Below are 27,451 nucleotides of genomic sequence, written 5' to 3'. Positions count from 1 at the left end.
TTCCCAAGACAAAATGTTTATTTGTACTAATTCTTCAAATGGGTATATATTCACGATCTTTAAACAAAATCAGTACACACGTCTAGGGCAAGTTGAGTATGTAACATTAGATAATAATGAATGTTCACAAATCAAAAATTAGTTACAAACTTACAGCCTTGTATGCAAAAATCTTACACAGGGGTTAATGTTTACAATAAGACTACCCCAGTACTAAGCAAAAGAGGGTTTGCAGAACAAGATTCTAATTGTTCAGTTCCAGTCTTTATCACAGTCTTTATTTAGAAGGAAGTATGAGTGAGGAAAAATACCTAGTGCCAAGCTGAATGCTCTCAAGCACTGAAAAGCAAATACAAATGGTGAAGTATGTATAGAAATTAAAATAAATTACCTTAGTTACTGAAACCTCATTCTTTGTCTGAAAAGAACAAGAATACCATTACAGACTGGAGAAGAAGAAAAGGAGTTATGTAAAAAGCCTTTCTCTGGATTTGTCTTTGAATAGGCTTCTGTACAAAACAAGAACAATTGAGATTTTGGGGTTTCAGTGGAAGAAGTAGTACTGGAATAAAGAAATCATCTTAAAATATATATTAATTTACCACATTTAGCCCTTTATGTATCTTACAAAATACTATTCTAGGTACTGCATGTAAAAAACAAGTTTATATATATATATGTATATATACATATAAAGGCAAAGCCAACCAGCTTGGCATTAAAAAAAACAACACACAAAGCATAAGCAGACACAGTGAAAGTTATGCAGTAACGAGGAGTGTATGCTCCATGTGTGCGTTAGTGGAACAGTGCTTCCAATCTTAAAACACCCTTTTAATTGTCCAAGTAGAGTGCTTTCTCCAAGTCTGCTCTACCAGTGATTATCCCAATCACCCCAAACATCTGATGTTACTTAGCTTCTTGCCATCTTTGTTATGTTTAGCACAAAATCAGAAGTAAGGCAAAATAATCTTTCACAGCCCTGAATATCTAAGGACATTCACAATATCTTCTAAAAATTAATGTAAAACGTTACTGGATCACAAGAAACGGTACCCCTGCACTGAAGCAGCCTCCTGGCCATACAAAGTTGTCCAAATTATTTCAGAGCAATCCAGGCTACTTAAGTAAGGAGGACAATTATTCACAGGCATCCCCTTTGTCTTATCAAGTTCCAAAGGACAACTTAAAGCTGCAGGATGGGTTTGTGCTCACAATTTCTGGTCTAAAAACACCGCCAAGGACAGTGAACAAGGTAATCAGCTGTGATACTGCCCAGAGGTTTGGAGTGTATATTCAGAGCTGATGGGCATTCTTGTGATAGGCTTTGCCCTGAGCTCCGTAAAACTTGATTCTGACCTTTGACTTCCAGCTGCAAGAGTAAGGTCCACTCTTTATGTACCTAGCATATATTTTACCAAAAAAAATATAGTTTCGTATACAAGGAAAGCAAGACAGAAGACTACATTTATCTACTTTCTCTTGTATCAACCCTCCTAAAAAAGCAATCAACCAACAGAGAAAACCTCCAAAAACTACTCCACAAAAAGTCACAAGTTTTCCAATAATAAATAAAATTAACCTCACTATTGAAGCAAAAGTTTCTGAAAAAAAAATAGTTGAAAAACCTGGGGAATAGAAGAGACAGATGCCTTTATGAGGCTTTCAAGACATAAAGGACTTGATCCAGCACCCACTAAAATTTTATCTGGTGAAAGAACAACTTCAGAATTCATCATTTCTCTGGGGAGGCTGGTTCAGGACTACAGTCCAGCTGATGCATCAGTCACTGGCAGGCACTGAAACAAATGCAGTCAGCATAATGGCATACAACCCCTTTGACAATGCAAGCACGAGCTACCAGGGAATTCCCTGAACATTCCTTGGAGTGTTGTGTGGAGCCCAACACTTTGCAGCTGGTGGTTAAGCTAGAAAAACAGCGTGACAATTTTGAGCAGTAGATACTCCAAGAGTATTCTTCCCCACCCACCAAATTATACTAGTGAAGAACGACCACATGTACAAGACTAAAATGAACCCTAGGCTGCAGGGTTCAGAACTCCCAGGTCAAAATCACCCATTTGTTTGGGGGAATGGGATTCTAGAAGAACCCAAAACCTGGGAACAGCAAGGGAAAAACACAGAAATACAAAAATGCAAGGATTAAAAAACAGAAGGGGAGGTAATGATCCCCCTCTGGGATATTCCCTTTAAAACAGTGTACTTAAAAACTTTGAATTCAGTTATAAATTGGTTTCAAAATAGTCTGGCAGTTTTAAAGACTTTCAGAAATCATAATACTCTTCACCAGAGTTCATTAAAAGGTCCCTATAGCCCCTGAATAACTGTTACCACTTCTTTTGCATTAATATTGCTTAAATTAATACAAACATGCAAAACATTAAAATCTCAATGTGTATGCAGAAAAAAAATCAAGTTCTAATAGAAAGACTCTAATATTTCAAGGTTAAAGGCTTGATTCATGAAAAACATGAAAACCAGTGGGACTCTTCCCATAGTGTCCAGTGGATTTTGGACTAGGCCTTAATAAGAGACAACAAAACATTGTGTTTTATACTGTAGGAACACACACAAAGTATACTTCTGTACGTAGACTATATACGTAGTGCAATTTTTGCATTGTGCATCTTGAAATCAGCTGTATTTTAGCTAGTAAAACGACAGTCACCAAGCCAACAACACTGCATGCTATGTCAAACTAGGCTGTAAAACAAAAACCAATACCCATTCAGAGACATTCAAGTTGTTACTGTTGCCTAGTGAGCAGCTTTGTAGGAAGCTTAATGATGCATCCACTTGAACCCGAATACAAATTTGAAAGGCAAAAAGCTGCACGAGTAGAATGGCCTGATTGCTTTTATATGTGCTCTGGATGACTCTGAAGGCAGGATATCATCTCTTTGACAGGCTTCCCTTCGTAGCAGATTTGATATACAGCAGTGAATAGTGGAAACCTAAGGAAACAGGGTGGGGAAAGCAAATGCAGTGTAAGATTATTCTATAACATCTTTTTAAAGGAACAAGAAAAATAGGATGGGGTGAGGGAATGGGAAAGATGGAGACTGAAAAATCAATTTCTTTCAGCATTTGTCAAGCATTCACACTGGGCTGAAAAGCACTGGATAAATACAGAACCCGCATGCATTTCTAAAATGAGTCACTCTCTCAGAAATCTAACTAGTTATAATGGAGCCGGCAACATTCATTATGTATGGCATAACTATTAAGTTATATAAAAAATAGAAAATTAAAAACACATCTTTCCTTGACATTCTTACGGCAGTTTCCATCTGTTGTCAAAAAAAGATGCCTGGCATGTCAGTTATGCATTATATCTGAACAATAATTTGATAATACAATTGCAGAGTATGACACAGAGACCCAAGAAAAAATTAAAGGTCAAATTTTTAATGATAAGTCCAAAATTGAATTCTGTGTTTCAAAATCCATATTTAATCTCCTCTCCTCCCTCTCCTTTTTATTTTTTAAATTGGCCTTGTTTCCAGCAAAGCTCAAATTATTCAGGCTTCTTTGCTACCTGAATGGTTATTACAGCCAATACACTGTACAAAACTTTACATTTGTTTTCTTCCCATCCTGGACAGACAGAACCACACAAGACCCATTTTCAGACAGAGTTTGCTGAATTTTATAGGTTAAGTATACATTCACCAGAAATAAATTTGCCATTTCAGTGTGGCCTTTAATACTAATAAATTTTTGCCACACGCTAAGTTATTTTGATTGAAACAAAAAAAATAAGGAGCATTGGAAACAGTGAACAGTTAATTTCTGAGTGATTCAGAATAGAACTGAAATAGGATTTTCTCCTCATGAAAGCGGTCCCACCAGACATTACAGATTTTATCTGTAATGCACAAATGCAGCACAGAGCAGAACCCGCAACCAGTACTGAGCACTGTACATGCATGCCAACATACTCTGCTAAGACGTGTTATACTGAGGTAATTCTGGCATCATCACATAGCTCTGAACTAGACTCCTCAAAGTGAACCAGTAATCCCAGGAGAAGCCAGGAGCAATCCACTCAAGAGTACCACTACAGCACGGTGACTACAGCGTTCTCAGGGACAGGTACAGAATTTGTACCTGAATAAATGCAATATTTTGCTTCACTGGAAAAAAAGATGGGGAATGGACATGCTTGTGAATTTAGTCCACTACTGTTATAGCTCTTACTGCAAGTTGTCAAAAATGAAATGCTACATTTCGAATTATCTGAAACTTTTTGATGTCTTGCTATGAAATGCACGTCAGATTCTTTTGGTTTATTTTTGTGGAAGACATAAAAAATGCAGGAAGAGCAAGAATTATTTCAAGCCAATACAACTGACTTGATTTTTTGTTTTATTTCATCAGTGGAACCAAAATTAGCAGATAGCCACACGGCTACTCCATACTGTATTTTAATTGTTGGTCAATCATTGTAAAGTTGTTACCAGAGAGTATGCAGAAAAAAAAAATATGGAGAGTTTTGCATTTTTAAACAAGCCTCACTTGTTATTCACTTTGTATTGGGTTGGGGGGAGTGATATTTGCTTTTAACATAACTTAAATGTCAGCACTAAAATCGATTTTGTTATGCCCATGTGAGATAGCCACAAAACATCATGCGCATTCTGAAACAAAAGCTAGTTTCACAGTTCAGAAACAGCACTGCTGTTTACCAGAAAGCTTAGTGAATAAGGACCACCACCACAAACCACATCTTGACACCCAATTCTTGCTGTTTATCACAGCGAACATTACTGTGTTGTGAATGTCTGTCGCACTTCACCCAGGAAAGGAAGAATCAAGGCTGACTGCAGGCTCATGGCCAGCAAACTCCAGTGCATCTTATGTGTGAGCACATTAAGAGGGTTAGTTCTACAACTACCGAAATGAAAACAACAAATTGCACTGCAAATACCAGCAGGCACAACCCTATTACCAAGGCTCTTCGGTTGAACATCACTGACTTTTGAGAATTTCTATGTACACTAGGGAGTCTATTCACAGGATGAGCATATGAAATTTTACTCTTATTGTAGTCCTAACTCTTCACCTTGAAACCATGACTATTTTACTGTGGTTTTAAGTAGCAACATGTGAGCTTTTGAAAAAACACTTTGAAAGTTGCTTTCAAAAGTCTTGCTGAATGACACCTTTCATGAAGGACCAACACACCAGACAGAAATAAGCAACTGAAATGAGCTTTCATATTTTTCCACTAAAAACATAACCGAAAAAATTATATCATGTCCTCTATTTGTTGCAGGATACAACAGGGAAAAAAGAAGAAAAAAAAATCAAGCACAGTATCCTATCTTATTTAGACTATCAAAAACAGCAGGGACTGAAGCCAACATTTTAATTTTTTTTTCCCTGCAGTTAGCTTAATAACTGCACACTGCAGAGGCCGACTTAGGTGCCTTAATCTGAATGACAATGTTAAAAAATAAGCAATTTAATACAGTTGATCCATTAAAAAAGATTTTAAAAGCAGCTTTGGAAAAAATAAGGACAAGGCTTGGTCTTCTGACTGGCAGTCATTTATTTTTCGATTACTTCATCGGGAATAGATGGCGATAATGCATCCCTTAATCTCATAAGGAGACAACTGTGTGTGTGGTTTTAGGAAACATACATGTACTGACTCAACTGAATACAGACGAACAAGCCAGGACAACCTGCTTAATTTCACGCCTCGGTAAAATTGAGCTAGACAAGCTGATGTCAGGTTTCATTCTAGATCTAAGTGGAAGTCACATTAGGAAAGAGAACTGCAGTATCTAAGGTAGAATCCATGTGGATAGAAGCAGCCACTCTATTCGGCTGATCAGTTATATGGGTCTTAATAACAAAGCTCCTCTCTTTGGAGACAAACAATAAATTTACTACTATGAAATGAGCTGTAGAGTCTCTTCAAAAGCCTCTTTAGGAAGCTCAGCTTTTATTTTCAGATATTTTATTCTTTTTACACATTAATGCTGTGCCTTTCTATGATAGCAATAGGTAGCAATACATCCTGAAAACAGAAGGGCATTCACAAATTTAGTATCATACTATTATCTGTAGTGACAGAAGTATTATTTTGAGGTTTTATTCACTGTTTTTGGTGATTTTAACTGAGGATTAAGCTACTCTTATTGAATTGATTTGCTTTTAGCAAAACCTTCATGAAAATATCAAAACCAAAAACAAAAAGAGTTGCAGATATAAAAAGGTGCATGCAGAACTGGCTTTATCTGTTCTTACTTACTTTTCCAGCATTCCCTTCTGCTTGAGGATGCGATACACTTCTGCAGAAGTCTGTGGTCCTTGCAGTTTCTGACCGTTCAACATTTCTTGCTCCAATTCTTCAATAGACTAAAGAACAAGATTGGGGGGTGGGGAGGAAGAAAAGAAGAGCTATGATAAAGTTTTCTAAAGTCTGACAATACCGTTTGGATTAAAAAAAAAAATTACTGAGGGTTTTCCTTTCTCAAAAGCGAACTTGAGGGAGCATATATATTCTCACATACTCTTGTTTGTAAATATTCTTCTTCCTACATCTCCCAGCATCTTATCCCTTCAGCTTTTTCCTTTAAAAAAACAACTCTCCTTTTTTTTTCTTTTTTAAAACACTTTTCACTCATTCTATTCTTGTAACACACTCAAAAGTGAGAGGAAAGTGAAGGTTGCTCCCTCAGTACAGCTAACATATCTCAGATAACTGTACTATTACCCTAACAACCCAGGAGTGCTAGTACTTCCAGCAATGGAATTCACCCAGTAAATAAGGTACCTTCCCAGTTTTAACAAATGCTTCTGCTACACGTCGATTCCGGCCACCGTAACACGTTGTGATGAGATCAGCAACTCCACAGCTCTCCAGGAAAGTGGCAGTGGACACCTGTCCTTTGCAAAAAATTCTGGCAAAGGCAATCATCTCCATCAGGCCGAGGCGAATAACAGCAGCTTTGGTATTATCACCGCAACGAAGGCCATCACAAAACCCAGCTCCTACTGCCACTATATTCTAATAACAAGAGGAAAAACAAATGGAAAATTAGTCAATTATTGCGAACACATGAAGAGATAGACTGCAGATGTTCTTAAGAACCACAAATACTTTATTATTGTAAGACCGTTTTCCTTTTCTTTTTTTAAAAAAAAAAAAAAAGTTTCTGGGATAACCTAAAAAAAAGGGAAGAAAAAAGAAAGATGACAAGTCTTACATTAGTAACTTATTGCCACGTATAAAAGCATAGTTAAAGCTTTGGAACAAGTTGCCCAGGAGGCTGTGCACCTGTTATTATTGACTATCTTTAAGAACACGTTATGCTACAACCAAAAGAAGATTTTATCTGGATTGAACCTTCCCTGCCCTGAGGTAGGGATGAAGCTAGACTGACATCTCACAGCTCCCTACCCATATTTTCTTTATGTTTAAAGTAATCTGAGAACTTCTATTGAATTTCATGCTGATATGCTACGGGGCCAAATTCAGCCAAGGTAATGGTATTCAGCCCTTTTAAGTATACAGAGTTCCAGTAACAGTAATAATTAATAGGCTTCCCGGAAGGTTCATGACATGGGAGGCTTTTCCTAAACAAAATCTGAGCTTTTTCCCCCCTTAGATCTGGTGACAGCCTCCTACAAAGCATGTAGTATTTCTTCATGAACAATCAGCTATACCATCCCTTCTTTGGTTTATAAACATACAACAGATAAAACAGATTAGTTGACAGATGTTTGAGCAAAATGACCATAAAAGCTATTTTCTGGCATTACAAGATCAGTCAACAGGAGTCAGAGGCTACCCATACTTAGTTTGCCGCTCCTACAAATAAAAAAAATAAAAACCCTTCAAAAGAGATGGGATTCTGAAGCCCTGATAAAGCAAACAAGGAAGCAATAGATGTAGTAATATCTTTCTGCAAGCAACAACAGCGGCAGTGGCCTCAGAGACCACAGGATAACTAACCAACATTACAGCACCTTCTGTAGCTCCCCATGGCAGAAAGGAAACCTTTAACTGTTGCTGAAGAAATGGTAACAGTCTGAAGTTGGCTGTTAAGCAGTGTGTTGCTTTCACTAGCATTTTTGTTTCATTTCTAGGACTCTAAGAGCTAAAAACTGCAGGTAACTGCAGTGCTGTGAGGCCAGCCATGGCTCCTCCCCTCAACCAAATGGGGTCCGACGACGGCTCTTCCCTTTTTGAGCACTAGTGGAGGTCTGTAGGTGGCCCCTTAAAAATTGCAGACAGAAATTTCGACATCAGACATGACAGCTGCAGCAGATGATTAGACTTTTAAAACTGGCACTTGAGATCATATGGGCTTAAATCTTGGCTGTGATCAGACACTTCTAGAACAACTTCTAATATTTATTCACTTGGTGGCAAAACAAGAAGTCAAACAGATATTTAAAAAGTTTTCAGATGAGGTAACCCATTTTAACTGGAACTTACACGTGTGTGAAGTCTGTAAATGTTTAGCACTCAGCTAAAAACAAAAACATTTTGGAACAACCGCTGGGCGTTTTCCAGTACTTCTCGAACACTGCCATAACTAAACCGCCCCCCTCCCTCCAACTTTGCCTGCTTCGACTTTCCCCTCTGAGGCAGCTTACCCAATCAAAATTTACAGTAGGATTTGGCCTATGGCATTTTGTTACTTGCTTCAGAGCAATATAAATATTGTTTTAAGCAAGTCTAACCAATGCTAGCTACTTCTGAGGAAATGGGGTAGGGAAGGAGGGAAGCTGTGATTCTAGCTCTGAAACACTCAGCTCCTCTTCTGTACAATGCCCCCATTGTGTGCTCTTGCACGCAGCTTGCAAATAATGAGGAAACAAGACAACTTGTTATGCTCCTGAATACACACCCACGCCTAGGAGACTGTTACATCCTGGTCAACATAACCCTCAGGCCACTATTATGAACTTGGAAGCTCCGCCACCTGGTTTCACTTAAACCCTCAAAGAATCTATGACAACTCCCTCCCGTAGAGAAAACTCAATTATATAACACTGAAAGCTACACCTCTCCTTTTAAAAACTAAACAAACAGACAAAACTAAAATACCAACACTTAATACTTAGTCATCTTTCTGTCTAAAATAAGACCAAAATAGGCAGCTTGGTACTTGAAATCTTGGGGTGCAGGCACTATGCTGAGTTTATTTCAGAAAGATGCATAAGCAAAGCACAAATAAACACACAAGAGCCTGTTGGCACTAGCACTATAGCAATCCCCTGAAAAGCAGATCGGGTGTGTGTGGGGAGAATCATGCATCTATCTGTCCAAAACAGCGTTAACTCTATCTGGTTTGTGGTGTATCAGGCCAGCAGTGTACCGCAACCTCCTCCTTGACACCCCACTCCACCATTCCACCTACTTAGGACTAGTAACGTCAAAAGAGGTTTTAGAGACCCCTGCTGTTGCAGTAAGCATTACCTTTTCTTACTGTTGATGTTCATATTTCTGCTTACTCTGTTGATGGGATGAAGTCAATTATTTAAGAAATGCCAGCTTCAAGCACCATTTGCTGTCTATAATATTTAATCAGTATTGCCACTAATGCAAAGCAGAAGGATCGCAAACACTGCTGTTGCCAGAGCCTACATTTGAAGTTAAAAGAGTTCTTGCAAATGCAATGGGTACACATTTGCGCAAGAGGAGGGATCCTGAATTTCTGGGAGCAGAAATGCTGACTGTATTTGCACACAGAACATGGGGGGCTGAGGGCCCAATAAACAAGGATGACTTTAGCCTGCAGGCAAACCTGCTGTTCTAAAGGTTCAAAAATACTCACAGAACAAACTCAAAATGACTGCAATAGTGTTCCTCTTGGCCTAGGGGATTCAGAGCTCTCAGAACTACTTCACGCTTGAGTGAATGTATTTCCCCAATCTCAGTACTAACAGCTTTTTACATTGAAGCATACATCCTGTAAGCAAGATGCACAGGGTGTTTTGAATTGCATATGGTTTTAAGCTATTAAAATACTTTGCAGTATCAGGCGACTCTCTAGCTGGTCTGGTACTCTGAAGCTGGTGTTAGTCCTAGCCCTATTTTTTCTGGAATGTGAGCAAGGTCTGGACTCAGTTATTTTTATTACCAGGTTATTGAAGATAAACTCCAGAAAAGAAATGTTGATGCCAGGCAGTGCCTACATCACATTTCAAAGTGAGAAAAAGTGCCTTTTATTTGCACATGACATGCTGCAAGCATGCCAGAAGTCACAAATGCAATAGATGACCCCAAAACCACGGCTAACAAGATTGCAGACTCTGCTAACAGACTGTTCCCTCACAGTGTCACTGCTCAGAAATATCCAACTTACAGTTCTACTCTGTTTGCAGCAAGTTTGTGGAGTACTCATGAAGACAGCTTCAGAAGCCACTTCTGAGGCAGTCTTTACATCTCCATAATCAAATGGACCATTAGAGGACTAAGTAGAGATCTTAATTCAGCTGGGACATCAAGCCTTCCTTGATGCAGTGTCAGCTCAGCACAGCCTGCCTTCCCTCCTGCTTACACACAAATTCATAGAAGCTCCTTTCTTCGCGTCACAGATGAGAGGTCAGCTGGAAACTCAACAAATCAAGGACAGTACCAGCAGGACTGTTAGAGAGGCTCAGCATAAACAGTTTGCTTGCTCCTGGCAAACTTGAACATAAATAATGGATTTCATTTCCAGCTAATCTCAGGAAAGAGTAATTACCACACTCAACTTCTACAGTAGCAAGACTGACCATCCGACAATGACTGCCATAAACACACTTTGCAGGAACACCTTTGGAAGTAATACTGCTGGGTTCCGTACCCTGCTAAGCAATAAATCATAGAATCATAGAATCATAGAATATCCCGAGTTGGAAGGGACCCACAAGGATCATCAAGTCCAACTCCTGGCACCGCACAGGTCTGCCCAAAGTTTAGACCATGTGACTAAGTGCACAGTCCAATCGCTTCTTAAATTCAGACTGGCTTGGTGCAGTGACTACTTCACTGGGGAGCCTGTTCCAGTGTGCAACCACCCTCTCGGTGAAGAACCTCTTCCTGATGTCCAGCCTAAACCTCCCCTGCCTCAGCTTAACACCGTTCCCGTGGGTCCTGTCACTGGTGATAACGGAGAACAGGTCACCTGCCTCTCCACTCTCCCTCTCGCGAGGAAGTTGTAGACTGCGATGAGGTCCCCCCTCAGCCTCCTCTTCTCCAGGCTAAACAGGCCCAGTGACCTCAGCCGCTCCTCATATGTCTTCCCCTCTAGGCCCTTCACCATCTTCGTCGCCCTCCTCTGGACACTCTCCAACAGTTTAATGTCCTTTTTGTACTGTGGTGCCCAGAACTGCACACAGTACTCGAGGTGAGGCCGCACCAGCGCAGAGTAGAGCGGGACAATCCCTTCCCTCGACCGACTAGCGATGCCGTGCTTGATGCACCCCAGGGTACGGTTGGCCCTCCTGGCTGCCAGGGCACACTGCTGGCTCATATTCAACTTGCTGTCAGCCACAACCCCCAGATCCCTCTCTGCGGGGCTGCTCTCCAGCGTCTCGTTGCCCAGTCTGTACGTATAGCCAGGGTTGCCTTGTCCCAGGTGCAGGACCCGGCACTTGCTCTTGTTAAATCTCATGCGGTTGGTGATTGCCCAGCTCTCCAATCTGTCCAGATCTCTCTGCAAGGTCTTTCCACCCTTATCAGAGTCCAAATCAGTTATATTTCTTTCTTCTTTGCTTAGTTAAGTTGGAGCCATAAGATTTAGAGACAGATCTGAAGCTTTGCTGGTAAAGGCAACCACAGCTGGTGCTGCTCCTTCTCCTTCCTGCAGTCACTGTCATCTCTGTCTTGGTCCCTGGCTGCTGCCACTGAGCGAGTTTGTCCCTCCACAGCCATGAGCCAAGACATCAGGCAGCTGGAGCACTGCCATATGCAGAGATTAGATTCTCAATTCTTTCCCTCACACTCTGCCCTGACACTCCTGCTGTGGGTAAGAGATCCCAGTACAGTTCACACTGAGAAGTGCGCCTATGTTATATTGCTTCTCAAGGATGCCCCTAGCTCATACACCAGCTCAGTCTGTGCTGTTTGACACATGCACCAAGAGACTCCTTAGACACCTCAGAGGTGATAAACGTGGGTCTGTGCTACCCTACAGTACCCATGAGCAGCCAGGAACACATCCATAAGCTTGCAAAGGTGTGTGCATAGCTGCACGTACAGTTCTTACGGCAGTGTCATCACCTCTAAGCACTTCCTAGGAAGGCCCCAACGTTGTCTGGAAAATGACAGCTGGAACTTGTAGGCAGCCTGGGGTCGGGCTGCTTGTAAAGCCATCTGGACACTTTGAACAATCCAAATCTGAAGTTCATTCCTGACCTCAGCCCTTAGAAAAGGTCGCTGAATAAATGTGAAATGTGCTTCAGCCCTCAAAAGAAAAAAATCCTTGTAGAGAAGAACATGCCAAGCACATTTTTCTTCCTACAGCCAACAAGTTATTGTAGACAGCTGTTCTTCCTGAATATCATCAGATTTTGTAAAATGACTGCCATTGCCTATTCAGCCAGTCTCTAGGCTGATGGAAGACTGCAGTTTCACTGCACCGTTTTCCATACTTCAGCACAGCTCCATCAGCCCATTGTTACAAAAAATAAATACAGCAAATGAAATGGATATTCAGTATGTATGTGCATATATATATAAATAGCAGTAAAGCACGTGTTCTTTCATGATCACCCAGCTGCAATACCTATTATTACTGTCTGAATTTAAATATGCTTCAAAAGACAAATTTCAAAGCTAAAATTATCATCATTGTAAGGGAAAGCTGTGCTTAGAGCACTCTGTTATCCTTCTGTATTTTTCCCCAACCTTTAGGCAACCAACCACACTGAAAATCATCCCTGCTTGCAGAAATAGAGCAAAGGAAGCATAAACATTTCATACGATCTAGTCTATTATACCAGATGTACCAAGAAAAGTCTCCTTTTCCCAAGCTGGTGTTTATGGAAAAATGCAGAAGCTGGGAGAATACACTATTTCTCACAGTGTGGTGAGAAATATCCATTAGATACACGTAAAGGGGTTGCTTTTACTATTTCCAGATCCAAAAAGAACGTTTGGACAGGCACGTGGAGCTGCTTACTTCCATCCTCCAAAATGCAGTTTGAAGTGACACTGCCATCAGTTTGAACCTGCACTGCTACAGAAAGAGAGCAGAACCTCTTTTTTATGCCTGTCTCTTTACACCACAAAATATTGACATCTTCCCCAGTAGGAGTGTCTTCCTTCCAGCAAGTTAACTAATGCTCATTTTTTACAATTTAGTATTTTTCATGAAATAACTTTGCAAGTTTTACAAAGTAACCGTCAGTTGGCAGAAGACGCACTTGTGACTTTTCCCCTATAAACAGTCACATGAAAATATGGTTATTTTTCACATTTTTTGCTACAAAGATGATCAGATTAACAATACAAAAAGCAAAGTGCTTGCTGTCACCATTAGCAAACTACTGTTCTACTAAGAAGAATGTACAACTTACAAGAAAAAATGCTCAAATTTACATAGCACTATTCACATTTGAGTTTTGCATTTTGCTTTGCACAGGCAATAGAAATATACCCATCAGTTTATTTTTAGCTTCTTCATTTTCTTTCAGTGGCACACATATTAGCAAAGCATTAATATAATTTCACAATGTTTGAGTTAAAAACAGCTCAGGAAATTGCTTACACACTGTCAGCACAACATTTAGGATTAAAGGAAAAAGGGTTTTAAATGAAAAAATACTTATTTACAAATAATGTTTTAATAAAGATGCCTTTGAGATTAAGAAAGATGTGCATGTTTGAAAAAATCACCTGTATTAGGATAGCCACTTTATATCAGTTAACGCCTTTTAATCAGGCAAGAAAAACTTAATATTTTTAAACAAACTAATTTGTCTTTAATTCACGTTTTTGTTTAGAGCTCATACCATGCACTTCTTTGGAAGTCTCATCTCAGTTAACAAAATATACTGCTACCAACACCAAACGACCAGAGCACACAGAGTACATACAGTTTTTTAGAAATGCAACTGCAGAGCTCAATCTGCAGGTTGCAAGACTAATAACAGAGCAGGAGGGAGGAACAAAACAAGGCTACAAAGAAATTACACAAGTTTCACCTCGGCACCTTTCCAGGTCAAGAAGAACAATTGATTTAAATTACACTTCCAAAGACATACTGGTTTGCTGCTCTCTGGGACTTTTATAATGGCGTTTGAATGTCTGTTGACTAGCTGCTGAGTTTGATGGGCACACTCATCCTTAGATTCCCTACAAGAGGTTTTTCTGGAAGAAACATTTGTCTGCAACAGAACTTATCTATTAAGCAAAAAAATCAAGCTAGTTAGAAAACATCAGGCTGAAAAGAAAAATAAAAAATCCGTATAACTTTTTTGACCCATTTGATGGGTCTACACACAAGGATTTCTTTCCTGCTAACCTTACACATCACCATAGCAGCAGCTTCAAGCAATGGCTGTGAAGCTCCACAATCTTGAGAAATTACTATAAATACAGTGAAAGGAGAAGAAGGGAAAGGAGGAGAAGGGAAAGGAGGAGAAGGGAATCTTCAAAGTGTAGCCCATTAGACCAGAGTACAGACTCATGACCTCCTTCTTCTGGGGACTTTTAAGATAACAGCTCTCAATACAAAATTATTTAGAAAATTAGTATGCCAGAAATTACGTCGTTACAGACATCAGTCTAACTTCTATGGATTAACAGGAGCAGGAATCAGAACTCTTTAGCTTAAAGATATTGTTCATTGGCCTGGCAGTTTTGCAGATGAATTGTTTAGATTCCATGTAATTTCAAGAAAGAAAACAAAGCAATATGAAATAATTAGTCAAAACAAACAAACAAAAAAGCAAGCCAAATTATCTACTATACTGCTACATCCATCAAAACCACTTCTATGATAGATATCAGATAATGTGAACTATTGGCCAGGGTCCCAAGCTACTAATGCTTTCCCTTCATAAATGGCCTGTAAATTAACATGAAAAAAAACATCAGGTATGTGTAAACCAGCCTTTGCTTCCTGCCAACATTGATTTTATTACCAAAACAAGCCCAGATAAGTAACTCTCTGAAATAACTTTTTTCCTATTCAAGTCACTTTTTCATGGGGTTATCCACATGAACTTTACGCATTTTGTGTCCACAAAGTATAACACGCAATAGTGCTTGCAGTACGTAAGTCAGTGAAGAGGGGAATATTTTGGCCACCAGACACGAAGGATTAATACCAACTTCTCGCTTTCTTTTTGTGAACGCCCTGCTATACAAAGAAAAAGTCAACTAAGATGTATTTAGAAACATTTTGACCAGTTAGATGAAATTAACTCGTTTTGTGACTGTGTGTAAGCTAAGTGAAAGGTAGAGAACTTAGAAGACTGCGAGACAAGCATCTAAAAGCTGATTCTCTGAGCATACTCCTGCTACATCTGGATCTTCAGGAAATGTAGCAGTTTTATATATTATATAAAGTATAATAAATTTAATTCTTTAAATAGAAATATCCACTTTTTTTTTTTCTACAAGACTCACTGTTCCCTCTGTGTGCAAGCTGCAGCCTGTTAATCTTACCTTCAGAGCACCACAAAGCTCAACAGTATCTACATCATCTACTACCGTTATTCGGAAGTTTGGAGTCTGCAGGAGTTCTTTGAAGAGAAGGCCATTTTCCAAGATTTTGCTGCCTGTTGAGAAAGAGAAAGGAAGGATAAAAAATGCCAATGAATAATTTATTTGGGTATTATTTAGTCTTTCCTGGGCAAGTCAGAATACTTAAAAGCAGAGATAAGGTTGTTCTATCTTCATCCTAAACAGACTCCTTCACACGTAAAAGCTCTACACTGAGCTGGACTTCTTCATAATTCATTGCCTGCTCATTGAGAGATTCTAAATAATAATCCCATTAATTCTCTACACTTTTTTTTTTGTTTGACCATTCTCTTTAAAATAATAGTTAATAATAGAGCAATGTTGAATTAGAAATACAGCAGGTGCAATTCTATCAATTATTTTAAGGTCTGTATTCTAGAAAAATATTTATTGATAAAGGCACATTGTGGTTATTTTATTAACTGAGCATGCTGACATTCACAGCTGTTTCTAAGGACTGAAAGGTAATTCAACCATTCAAAAATAAGTTAAATACAGGCGTTAATAATAGTAAGTTAAAGAGATGACAAAACTAAAAATGGACAAAACCATAAATATAAACACTGAAAAAATAACATTAACTCTCTTTTATATATGAGTACCTGCATGTGTGTACATGCACATATATACTTATCCAGAGACTGTGAAATGCAAGACTAGGCACATCTTTGTGCTGCAAATGTTACAGATGACAACACAGAACTAAAGCTATGCCTAGCACACGGGCGAACTAATTATTCTGAGAACTTAAAAGAGATACTGACACCTAAAAAAAAAAAAAAAAAAGAGCTGAGCTGGAATATGGAATATATAATCATTTATCCATATTAAGCCATGCAAATCCAAGAAAAATCTTAAGCACAGCAATACAATAAAGCAGTTTGTTACGTGGAAAGTGATAAAAAGCATGCTTAGTATTTCACTTGCTAAAGGTTACAACCCTTTTAAGATTAGTTAAAATTGCTCTCCTTTCTCTCCCTCTAGTCCTAATATTCTCCTAGTGCTTCTGGACATGTAAACATTCTAGGAAATTCAACATTAAAATAAGGAGGACCCAAGAGCTTCTGATAACAGCCAGTTCATGTTGAAAACCATGAAATCTGAGCTATTTGGTGTGCATCTGTGAGGACAGGAGCACAGTTTAAACATTGTTATTACTTGGAACATTACCTATTGTGGTTTCACAGAATTTCTCTGCCGCCACCTCATTGGCAATGTTAGCTCCCATCAGCACACTGATGTCTATTCCCATCTTCTCTCGAATAATGTCAGAGATCAGTTTGAGTCCCTCCGGGCCTTCATCTATTCCCTGCAGCCAACATGAAGCGGAATTACTAAAGCAGCATTCATTAGACACAATACCGAAGAAAGCACATCACAATTAGTCTTGCCCACGGGTGCTACACCAAGGTCTGCTTGGCTAGAGACCAAAGATGATGAACTTGCTATCAGTGAAGCTTCTGCATTTGTTGTGACCTCTCTAAGGTAACTTCTTTCCATGAGGTAGCACCTTAAGAATTAGGACTAAACCACCACATCTGGATGATGGTAACACTTTTTATTCCATGCTCAGTAACAGTCCTGATTCTCAGAAGTGCTGAATATTCAGCTCTGTTCAGAATCTCAGCTGGTTGCTACTACTGTATCCCTACCAAAACTACTGAAACATCACCGATACATCACTTGTGCACTTGGATCTGAAACTGCACTAAAACTCACAAAATGTCATCCCAATGACTTGTTTGGTGAAGGGGGATCTGAACTGAAGTATCAGAGACCAGTTCCCTCTTGCATAATGCCAACAACTGTTTAGAAGAATAAACACACTTTAATCTTGAAGAATACTACAAGCAGAACAGCAGGCCACTGATGTGTAGAAAGCTGAACGTCTGAAAATACGGACTTCTAAGGATATATTTATTTTGCATCTATAAAGTATTCTTCAAAAAGGGTGAAAGTAGGGGAGAAATAGGGCTTTAGAAAAGATCACCCTAGAGATTAATGCTGCAATGGAGAACAGAATCTGGTACCCTGAATTGCCTAATAAAAAACTCCAAATAAGACCATTTTACCCTCACAAAATCCTTTTCTCCTAACTTGCCAAATGGGGTAGGAGACTCCTTTTGAGCTTTTAGAACAGGAGCCTGGCAGACAAGCTACTGAGATGGCCTTTCTTTGGCACAGCATACAACTTTGTATACAGTACCATATTTTAATCTTGGGGGGTCACGGTAACCCTCATGCATTTTTCCCTAAGAATGCCAACGATGTCCCCATGAAGTAACTGTCAGGCTCCTCCTCCACCCTCCTAAGCAGGAATTAATAAACTGAAAAACACACACTGGGAACAACTCCAAAAAAGTAAATATGTACACTACAATTATTCATCCAAGTGAAAGGAGATAGAGAGGCTTGGGTGCCAAAAATTAGCTTTGCTATGAAACAAATTCAGCTTCTGACAAAGTCAAGGAGAGCTGCACCTGTTTCTCAAAAAGTCAAATCCAATACAGGATGATAGATGACAGGAGAGAAAACGAACACTCCCCACCCCAAACCAAGGCTCCAGCACAGGAATTTTCACTGGGCAGCAGTGATCCCCTGGCAATTCAAGTCCAGTTCTGTGGTCTCACCACTTAAGTCCTAACGTGCTTGCCAGAGCAATCCCTGGGGCTGGACACGGGTGGATGAAAATGAGATCAATGTTGAGGCTGCCTGAGGAGTATTTGAGTGCTCCCTGATTCCTGTGCTGAACTGCACCGTAAGTCATATATGATTCAGACTGCATTTCTCCCCCCGTAGCTGCACAAAGAAATGTTAGGTGTTCGTAGATACCAGTCATCAGAACTTATGTAAAGCAACACAGCTGCAAATGTTTGAATAGGAACACAGATTAACTAGCAGACAAATGTCTTTATTTCCCATAGACTTAGTTTTATTATCAGACATAAGGCTCTGCTTGAAGATCTGACTGTCAAAAAAAATAGAAAAAAAAAGAAAAATGAAGAAAGAGTAAAAGCTGACACGTTAACTTCCCAAGCAATTTAGAACGCAAAGAAACAAGAGGACCCACTAATGCTATTTTTCAGAGAACTGCACTTTAACTGTCAAAGTTAACACACAGCACTTTAATAGCATTAGTGGTGAGCATAAGGAGACCATTAAAAATATGACTTGGACGAAAACAGCATGCATAAAGAAGCTGCAAAAGTAGAGGAAAGAATGCATCTGGCCTCTATTACTTAGTTCCACTGTTGTATCAATCTCTGCCCTTTCTTCTTAAATGATTCTTTCAAAGATGCACAGTTATGCCTTTTGATAAAAGCTAACATGTACTTCGCATTCTCCTGAAAAAAAATAAAATTGAAAGGCCTTGCACCATGCCACAGCGAGACAGTGGGAACCTGCCTAGTAATCAACTCTGCTTTGCATGGCAGGTGTCACTACTGTGCTTATATTAAAGTATGGGCTTTATGGGCTTTTTTATTATTATTTTTATTTTAAGTAACCTCCTCCCTTCCCCTCCCCCCCCCCCTTTTTTTAAGGCATAGCCTTAATCAATACTCCATTAAAGCACTTGCCATCAATACCCTGAGCACTACTCCCAAGGGAGTACAGGCCCAGCTTCTGATTGCACACGTGCTGATATAAATCCTCACTTAGTCCATCCGTTTCATAAAAGCTGTTTCTAGCATTGAAGGTACGAGAACATAAATCATGTTTAGCAAAGTAAGGAAGAACAAAGATTATTGTGAGCTTACAGAAGAAAGAGACATAAACTGCTTGCCAGCTTCAAAGCAATAAAAGTTTTAAAACTTCAGGGCACCTAGGACAGCTGCGTGGTCTTGATGCTATGCATTCAGTTCTTTCAACACTGCTTTATTTTATCCTTCTACCATATGAAAAGCTTTTCCACAAAATGCAGCAAGTAGACTCAGGAAGCAATACTTTTCCACACATCTCAGTAATATGTCAGCACTAACAAAACAACACAGACTTGATGAGCTTATTTAGTCAAACTAAAGAGTCAAGCTTCTGGTCAGTAGTGATAGTTTTGTGGTTTTTATTCTCCTTTAAAATAGATCCATAAATGGATCATTTGCCAGAAATCATGGTAGATAAAGGAGTGCGTGCTGAGAAAATGGTCTACTCTCAACTAAGTACAAAGCATTCTTCCAAACCTAGTGGAACTAGCTTATTCTCTGCAGCTAAAACACGAGAAAATAAGAAGCACACTCACATTTAATAATTATTCTGTCACCAAAACTACAAACACTCTAGTGAAACACTTATTTCCTACATCTTTGCCCCACTCCTAGTTCCCATGCTTGGACTGTCCTTGTGGGCCGTGCTGAACAATCTCTCTTTTTGCAACATAATCTTTGACACGAACAAGAGCTCAGTCACATTGAATTCCCTCAGTGGTTCTTAAAATGATCAGCTCGGTGTGTGGGATGTGCATTAACAATCAAAGCATTATGCTTGTGCTCTGTTCTCCACCTAATGATGCGTTTGGAAACAACAAATAAAAGATTGGAAAGCTTGGTGGTGCAAAAAAGAAAGGGGGAAGGGACATGTTCAAGGCTTGTGAACAACCTCATTTTCCTCTTCCTGCAAGCACTAAGCTAAAATAAAACACCACATAACAATCCACTAATGACTGAGACAAACTCCAGTCTTGCATCTCAAAAGGTTTAATGGAACAACCAAGCCAATAACACAAACAGACTTTTCATATCAAACTCCAAGCTATCTTGTTTTAGAAAATTCCACAAAATGTTCTCATTTTTTTTTATGCACAATAATTATTATACCTTTATCAGAGTTATACCGAGAGCTTTCTTGGGTACTCGTCCTGTGATTTCATCGCAGACCTTATGAATGAACTGATGAGGAATGACAAAAACCAGCAAGTCTGCATCCTGTACAGCTTCATTAAGGTTTGGGATGGCAACCTATGTATTTATGGGAGAGAAAGGCCACATGTCTTAAAATCAACACTATGCACAAGTGTTAACATCTAAATAAAAGCACATTTTGTTCTTATACCAAATGCTACAATTTACTGTGCTTTGTTATTGAAAATAAGTAGTAACAAATTTCCCAGAAAAGCAAAAGAATTGAAGTTTTCAAACAAGCTATTTTGTGCCTTGAAAGGGGCATCTTCACAGCCACCAGCATGGTTAGCGCAAAGAAAATTCAAAATGTTCCGTAACATTCAAACAAGTATTTTGAGTAAGAAAATACAGAATAAGAAGCTGCCTTCAACAGAATAATCTGAATTTTTGATACATTACTGCGTGGTAAAAAGTAGTTTCTTTAATTAATTCCTTGTGCTCTCAAATTTCTTCTCCAGTCCTTTTATACCTTCTAGTTTATATTCTGTTTCTCTGCACTAACAGAGTTTGTTTATGTTTTAGGAAGGTCACCTAATTTGAAATCACTTGCCAGACTTGATGACCATCTTAAAATAACACACACAGATTTAAAATCTACTAATGAACTTAAGTGAGCAGGTAGAGGACAGGAGAAACACCATGCTTGGTGGCGAAGGCTAGGCAAATGGGATTTCAGCTTCGTTGTTAGCCAAAATAAAACCCAAAAAACACACCGCAATCCACGACAATTCATGTTTTCCCAACCAAAAATCTCTACCGAGCTGCCAGATGCTGCAGTCTCTTTCTAGAACATTTTCAGGGCAAGATTCACCACCAACCACCCACCATCATGTCATACCAACACAGTGGGGATGTGGAGTCCCGCTGTTCTGCCCTGGCAATGCTACACCTAACGTGCTAATCTGACTGTACAGAGCAAAAGGCAACTGAGAAGCAGATAAACCACAAAGGGCTTGCAGCTTTCTTGAGAATTAATCTAGCTCTCATCCTGTAATTCTTTTTAAGAGTTTCAGTGTACGTTAAATCCCTTCAATTCTTATTGAACAGCCAACTCCCTTCCAAAGCCGAGGCCAAATTTTTTGTACTGGCTATAGTCACAGACATTAATCGTGCCTTCTTTTTCACATTTACTTCCACACAGAGAAACTGTAGGAACAAACGCAATAGTGAGACCAAAAAAAAAAAAAAAAAAAAGAAGAGTATAGGATGTTGAATTTACCTACCTGCATAATTTTATGTGTTCAAATCTCTGACCTCATCAGTTAACAAGTATGCAGTTTGAAATATTATAAAACTTAATAGCATTAACAAAATAAATTTCTACCCCCATTCACAGCATGAGCAATATTGCCTCTGTAACTAGATCAAATTTAGCTTCTGTGCCTTACCACATTATCCGGCAGCTTGTACCCGGGAAGATATTTTACATTTTCATGTTCGTTATTTATTATATCTGTCAGTTTTCTTCCATTAATATTCTCCTCGAAGACCCACATCTTCACCGTGGAAGCAAACTTTTGCAATTTTTTTACATTATTGCCTATTATTTTGGCAACCGCAGAACCCCTGCAGGAAGGAAAACAAAACAAAATATTAAAAAATAAAAAGATGATTTTGCCCTAGAAGAAAGAGATTATCTTTAAAATGAACAGAAGTTCACTGATTATTCAACCAATTAGTACTCAGCATTTTTGGTCCAGTAAAACAAGTGGAGAACACACCAGCCTTTCACAGCTGCTTCTTTCTCTAAAACAAATCTATCTAGAGTACATTGGATAGAAGCATTTACTGAACTTTTCCTATTTTGTCTGCTAACCTGCTATCCAGTCAGAGCTTGGCTTATTGTATTTCCAGAAATCAAATGTATTATATCTTCAGTGCAGTGGTAAAAATGACACATTCAATTTTACGGATAATCTTCGCCTTTAAGAAACAGGAACTTTTCTTTGCTAAGATGACTAACCCAACAATTTCTGTAGAATATTGACACACATTTAAAGCGAAGAAGCACTTACACTTTGTGTAAGTTGTAAGATTTACGGGTATGCCGCCCATCTCACAGAATGTAATTGTCACAATGGCATCCTCTGAATTTGCAGGCAGACAATCCTACCAGCTAGCTCCCCAAGAAGAGCACACAATGAGACCTGTAGGATGGCGATTACCTTTGCTGCTCAAATCTCTAAACCACAATGAAATTAAGCAGAATAACTGAAGCTACACACATGACAAGGAACAAGCACAACCTTCCCTTCTATTCCTAGCCTGAATGCTATATGGAAGAAAAAGATGTGATTTTACAATGTCTGTTCAGCTAACTTCCTTTTCTGTGGCAAGGAGGCTTGGTAATTACTGACAGTCTACTATGGAGACAAAAAAAAAATCAGAAAGATGTAACAAAAATATACAGTCGTAGATCTGAGGTTTCCCATTTTTGCATATTTCCTCTTTTCTCCCTGCCAATTAAACTTCTGATACTGTGACTTTCTAGTACTTGGTACTGGGGTGGGAAGGAATAGCACACTTTATCTGGAGGTATGAATGCTTTAATTTTACAAATCTAGTTATATACATACACTCCCCTAAATTTATTATGGACATCATTTGTAATAAACTCATAGCTAGTAAGTAAACCAAATAGATTCAATATCCTCTGAGAGCTTTTAATACGGTACAACTCATTTTGCTGTATTAAGAACGTGTGCTATCGCAGGCCTTGGGTCACTTTCCAAGTAGCAGCAGAAAAAAATATGATATCTGAAGTAGACCTTCTTCAGGCAAACCATAAAACTGTGCGTGTTGAAAGGCTGGTACGTATTTCTCTAATGGCGCTTCACACACCACAGAGTCCCCCGGGTTCAGGAGGTGATCCAGAAGCCCCAGCTGTCAGGCATCTCTTATCAGGCTCATGCACGAGGTCGGGAGGCAGCCAGAGCAGTTTCCCTGCCGTGGCAGACAACTCACCAGCTCAACCCTCTAGGTCTGAGGTCTGCACAAACAGTGAAAATGACATTCAACGCAACACTGGTGTGTGTTTTTGCAGAAAGAGCATCGCCGCCCATGAGCAAAAGCAAATATACTAGCGCAGATTTATATATAAGGTCTGGATCCCGGTAAGTCGCTGGCTTCAGTTTTGAGCTTCCCGACACGCTGCGTGCTCAGCGTTGATAACGACAGAAATGAGCGATTCAGCAGCTGCCCAACTGGGATTTTCATTTGCCAACATAAAGTTCAACAGCCTGTATTTCTTGAACAAGATATTCATTCCATTATTAAATAACATATAAAATATCTCAGCTGTCTTTGTTAATACTACTCTCTAAAGCTGCAAAAAAGTGACGAGTTTTAGTTCCTGAATTCAAGAATATTCTGACTCCTCTGGTTCCCCACTTCCTGTTACACTGCAACAGCTGCTGTGGGACTGAATTTAGCAAGGTCAAACAACAGCCTCTAGGGCCGCTCAAGGTGAAATACCAGCTCCCCACACCTGTTAACCCAACAGACAAGCCTATACTCTCTTCTGTGTCCCAACACTCCTCAGTATGTACCCTGGAATCGTTACTGGGATTTCTGGCTCGTCTTTTGGTGTACTCCTGACACATCACAAGGCGAAGGAACTGGAATTCTTGCCTGTTTATTCCCAGCAGTAGCAGTTCAAGTGTGAGCTGGATTGTAGTAGCTGTGGCAGCTCAGTTACACAAGAAAATGGGCAGTGAGGGATGCCCTCGCAAAGCTCACCCCTGGCATGTCCCAGCTGATGCGTAATGCTTCATGTAACACAACGGGGCAGTTGCACGCCAAAAAGCGGTTCTCCTCCTTGCAACCTGTACTAACGGCACTCCCAAGTGCAAGCTCATACACTTCTTATTTAACGCTTTTACAGAACTGTCTGAGCTCACTGAGCAAGAACGCACACTCTGTCTCCTGCCCTTCACCATTAGGGTGTATCATTGTCGGCCTCACCCCATTTTAAAAGCAAAATATAAAACCCAGAAACTCCTAAATGTCAGTGTAGGTCACAATATGCAAACACATAATATCATTAGCCCTACCACTTTTTCCTAAAAAAAAAAACACCTACTTCAGTTAAACCCAAAGTTTTATCTCCCACTTTTCCATAGCAAGTTCCCAGCCATATGAACCCCCCTGACCCAGTAACTTTACCTCTCTTCCCAAACTCTATAGTTTATTTTCAAGCTAGGCCATCTGATTAACCAGGGGCTGGTTCTAGCAAACCACCCAGGGATAAATTCTGGTTGTACACCCCTTGTTAACATGTCCTGGAAGTGTTATCAGAAGAGCAGGCTATCATACATGCTAGAGGCAGTGTCTGCAGTATTTTAACTGAATCTGACCGCTGCCCTTGAACCCTGAGGCTCCAAGGTATATTCCCAAGGTATACTCTCTTCACACGCAAGGCAATTTTATTTTTTACCTTAAGGATCACCATGCTTATCTAACAGCTGAGCAACTGTACCTGGCCAAAGAGAATAAAAAAAAAAAACAGCTCCTGCTCTTCCGTGACTTTTGAGCCATCTGTCCCGTTCCACAACCTTCCATCAGGTGTCAGAGACCCCTGCCAAGTTAGCTTTGTTAGTAAGGCGACCTTCCCCCTAGCAAGCCAACCAAACAAGTTGGGCTGGAAGCAGTTTATCATCCAAAGTGATTACCTCAACCGCTCTGAACTGTCATTGTTGTGCCAAGCTCCTTTAGTTTCTTTTTTTCCGTCCCAGATATAGGCTAAAGGGCTGTGAGAAGGCAAAGGCATTCATAAGGTTACTGGCACTTGGGGGCCAGGGTCACCTCACACAGAACCACAAAAACCCCAGTCTCCAAACTGCTAAGAGCTCGTTACAGTTGGGTTTGATGTCTGTCATCCCCTGGACTTTGTGGAAGAAATCACCTGCCTCTCCAAAACTATTATTTTTGGAAGCATTCATGGGGGAGAATGGGGAAGCTGTTGCACATCAAAACATTTGCAATTTCATAAACCAAATCAAATAAGCAAACTATCAAATAAGCAAACTTCTATCAAATAAGCAAACTATCAATTATTTGAAGACATTTATCCCAAAAAGAAAGGAAAAAGCTGATTCCCAGTAACAGTGCTATCTCTTTCTCTCAACAACACAGATACGGGCATTTTGCCATCCAAACATCCATCCTGTCAGGAGCTCTTCTTGTTATTAAACTGATCCAGTGAGGTTGAAAACAAATGACATATGTACATGGTTATAGCTAGTAGATAATATCTACAGATCCTTCTGTGAGCTTGTTTCATAGTGGATCAACTGCAAACGCAGTCAAATTATCTACGGAACTTTTTGCTAGATTTCAAGTATGGAAGAACGGTAACAACAAAAGACAGATGTAGCTACATATCTTTTTTGGATATACATTGCAATGCACAGTATCCCTCAGTTCACCTTACAGCCTAGTGCAAGGAAAGGAAGAGATGCCGTGCTGAAATGTCAGCTGTCCCCTCAGTAAACCATGACAATGAAAAACACAACTTTGCCGTTGCTGATTTTTTTGAAGTATGCAAAACTGCATCAAAAGCCAATGGCACACAACTGGGGTAAGCAACAAGTCTAAGATCACCTCTATGGATGTTAAGTTTTGTTTAGTAAACTGTAGGATCCTGCTCTTTGCAAAACTAAACTCCCCTGAAATTAGATTTAACCTCCTAAAAAACAGACTGACCAGAAATAACGTATGCCTAGCCTTACTAATTAAACTGACAGGCTGTGGGGAGATTTATATAATAAATCGTACATAACTTACTCATTGTAAATAGTGATCCGTGGTAAAAACAGTGATTAGGAATGATAAAGAAATTAAGGAAGTGAGACAGAGAAGGATTATAAACGTGATACTCCTCTTAAGGAAATAATTACTAAACCTGTTGCCTTCAGCAAACGCAACAGTGAGACCATAAGTTTATTTAAGTCTAATTATAAGCTAGCGATGGATGCAGCAATAAAACCTTGTCTTGAGCCTTTGGTGTGCTTTGACATAATCAACTGGAAAAAGAGAAGGTACTTGAAATAAGCTTGTGTTTCACAGCTCTTCTTTGAGCTTTCAAGGTTACACAACACACATTTCACTCCTGGGGAGAAATGAACCTGTTACAGCAGCCCCACAGGCAGCCCTTCAGTCACGACCTGCTGAAGAAATACGTTCGGTATCTTCAAGGTCTACATCACCCTCCATCAGACAACTCACACAACAAACACCAGGTTAAAAATATCCCCAGATAACACCCTCCCAGGAGAAGGGCGCCCAAACAGCGGGCGGTTCTGCTGCTCCTTCCCCCCCCCGTTGGCTCGGCGCCGCACCTCAGCCCCGGCAGCAGAGCGAGGGAAGCCCACCCGAGCCCAGGAGCCCCTCTCAGGGCACCGCGGCCCCGGCCCGAAGCCCCCCGGTTCCCCCTTGGGTCCCCCCCCACGTCTCCCCCGGGTCCCCTCCGGGCTCCCCCCGGGCTCCGGGCCGGGGCAGGGCGGCCCCGGGCGGGAAGCGCCGGGCAGGCCGGGGCGGGCAGGGCTGCGGGGAGGATCGGGCCGGGCCGGGGCCACGGCTGCGGTCCCCCCGGGGGCTGCACTCACCAGTTGCCCGAGCCCACGATGCACACCTTGAGGGGCGCCCCCGGCAGCGCCATGCCAGCGCCGCCCGCGCCCCGCCGATGGCCGCGGCGAAGAGCTCGCTGAGGCAACCGCCTCCCGCCGCCCGCCTCCGCCGTCAGGGGCTCGCTTTCACCTCCCTCCTCTCCTCCCTGCGGCTTGCCGGGAAGTGTAGTTCCTCCTGTCGCCTGCCCCCTTGTCCCTCAGCCCCT

At 40.3% G+C, this 27,451-nt stretch overlaps 1 protein-coding gene across 1 annotated transcript; it reads right to left on the bottom strand.

The window, feature by feature from the left end:
• On the bottom strand, window positions 1-27,402 carry GPD1L (glycerol-3-phosphate dehydrogenase 1 like). The gene is made up of 8 exons (XM_080578308.1): window positions 27,225-27,402; window positions 22,008-22,185; window positions 20,536-20,676; window positions 16,895-17,033; window positions 15,647-15,759; window positions 6,809-7,042; window positions 6,284-6,390; window positions 1-2,975 (listed from the first exon to the last, which is right to left on the bottom strand). The coding sequence occupies exons 1-8, from the start codon at window positions 27,275-27,277 to the stop codon at window positions 2,879-2,881; spliced, it is 1,062 nt and encodes a 353-aa protein (XP_080434434.1). The 5' UTR covers window positions 27,278-27,402; the 3' UTR covers window positions 1-2,878.
• Between the last annotated feature and the right edge of the window lie 49 nt (window positions 27,403-27,451).

Source organism: Anser brachyrhynchus (genome assembly GCF_964034855.1).
Source record: "Anser brachyrhynchus genome assembly, chromosome: 2".
In the NCBI taxonomy this organism is placed as follows: Eukaryota; Metazoa; Chordata; class Aves; order Anseriformes; family Anatidae; genus Anser; species Anser brachyrhynchus.
This window is presented reverse-complemented; position numbering and strand designations above follow the sequence as displayed.